The sequence below is a fragment of the Olea europaea genome, chromosome 1 (genome assembly GCF_002742605.1).
Source record: "Olea europaea var. sylvestris chromosome 1, O_europaea_v1, whole genome shotgun sequence".
NCBI lineage: Eukaryota > Viridiplantae > Streptophyta > Magnoliopsida > Lamiales > Oleaceae > Olea > Olea europaea.
The window spans coordinates 16,900,229-16,901,817 of NC_036237.1; the positions used below are offsets into that span (position 1 = coordinate 16,900,229).

The following is a 1,589-nucleotide window of genomic DNA, read 5'->3' on the forward strand; positions in this document are numbered from 1 at the left end:
GGCTCCTAAATATGAGTCGGGAGCTCAAAAAAGGAAGAAGGAAAGAGTAGAGGCATTAATTCGAAGCCAAGTTGGAGATATGGATAAGTACTTTAATGGCAAGAAAAGAAAAGAGAAGGAAGAAACATCAGATGATTTAACGATTGAAGAGCAACAAAATCAGAATAATATTGATAATGATCATGTCGATGAACAGAAAGAGAACAAGGAAATTATTGAACCTGCAAATATGGATGAGTCAAAACACAATGATGAAAATCATGTTCAACATAAAGATTTAAATCAAGAGAATTGCTTCTCTTTGAATTTTAATAATCCTGGAAATTGGAAGAACATTCACATTGATCAAAAGATAAGAGACTTTTTAGTTGAAGTGGGTCCAAAAAGAGTTGATGACATCTTCTTTCCCAGAGATAATAAAGGTAGACATTTTGAATCATCACAAATAAGCGGTTAATGGCAAATGGGCAGACAACTGATAGAAGATGGTTCGTGTATTCAATTTCTTTGGATAAGATCTTCTGTTTTTGTTGCAAGTCATTTAAGACAGAAAAAATGGATAAAAATATTGGCCACTTGGGTAATGACGGATACAATGATTGGCATAATATGCATCGGCGTCTTACACATCACGAAGTGTCTAAAGAGCATATAGGTTGCATGATTAGTTGGATAGAATTGGAAAATAGGCTTCAAACAAAACATACAATTGATAAAAGCATACAATTGTCTATCAACAAAGAAAGAGAGCATTGGAGACAAGTGTTAACGAGAATAATTGCTATTGTGAAAAGACTCCCTAAAAATACTTTGACATTTCGTGGAGATTGTGAGCAACTTTATGTTGAGAACAACGAACTTTTTTTGCAAATGATAGAAATGGTTGCCGAGTTCGATCCAATAATGGAAGAACACATTCAATGTGCCCAAACACGCAAGATTCAGTATACATATCTAGGCCCTAAGATTCAAAATGAATTGATACAAAAATTGGCAGGCGAGGTGAGAAGTGCAACTGTCACAAAAGTGAAATATGCAAAATATTTTTCCATCATACTTGATTGTACTCCAGATGCGAGTAACGGAGAACAAATGTCTCTAGTAATACGATGCGTGGATGATTCGATAAACTCGACGATGGTACAAGAATATTGGATTGAATTTTTCAAGGTGGATGATGCATTAGGATTTGGACTTTTCATCGAGCTTAAAAATGTGTTAAAGAATCTTGAGCTTGATATTGATAATATAAGGGACAAGGGTATGACAATGGAGTTAACATGAGCGGGAGATATAGAGGTGTACAAAAAAGGTTACTTGAAATTAATCCTAGAGCTTTCTATACTCTATGTGGTTGCCATAGCCTTAATCTAGCATTATGTGATATGGCAAATTGTTGTTCGAAAGCTATGTCCTTATTTGGGGTGATACAACGAATCTGCACATTGTTCTCTTCTTCTCCCAAACGATGGAAATTTTTTAAAGATAAGGTTCACGATCTAACACTTAAGCCATTGTCACAGACACGTTGGGAAAGTCATTTGGAAAGCGTCAAGCCTATAAAAGAACAATCTATACAAATAAGAGAC

The 1,589-nt window shown here is 35.1% G+C and overlaps 1 protein-coding gene across 1 annotated transcript; it reads left to right on the top strand.

Annotated features, from left to right (window-relative positions):
• The first annotated feature begins 456 nt into the window (after positions 1 to 456).
• Positions 457 to 1,284, top strand: LOC111405122. The gene has a single exon (XM_023033864.1). The coding sequence runs from the start codon at positions 457 to 459 to the stop codon at positions 1,282 to 1,284; it is 828 nt and encodes a 275-aa protein (XP_022889632.1).
• The last annotated feature ends 305 nt before the right edge of the window (positions 1,285 to 1,589 follow it).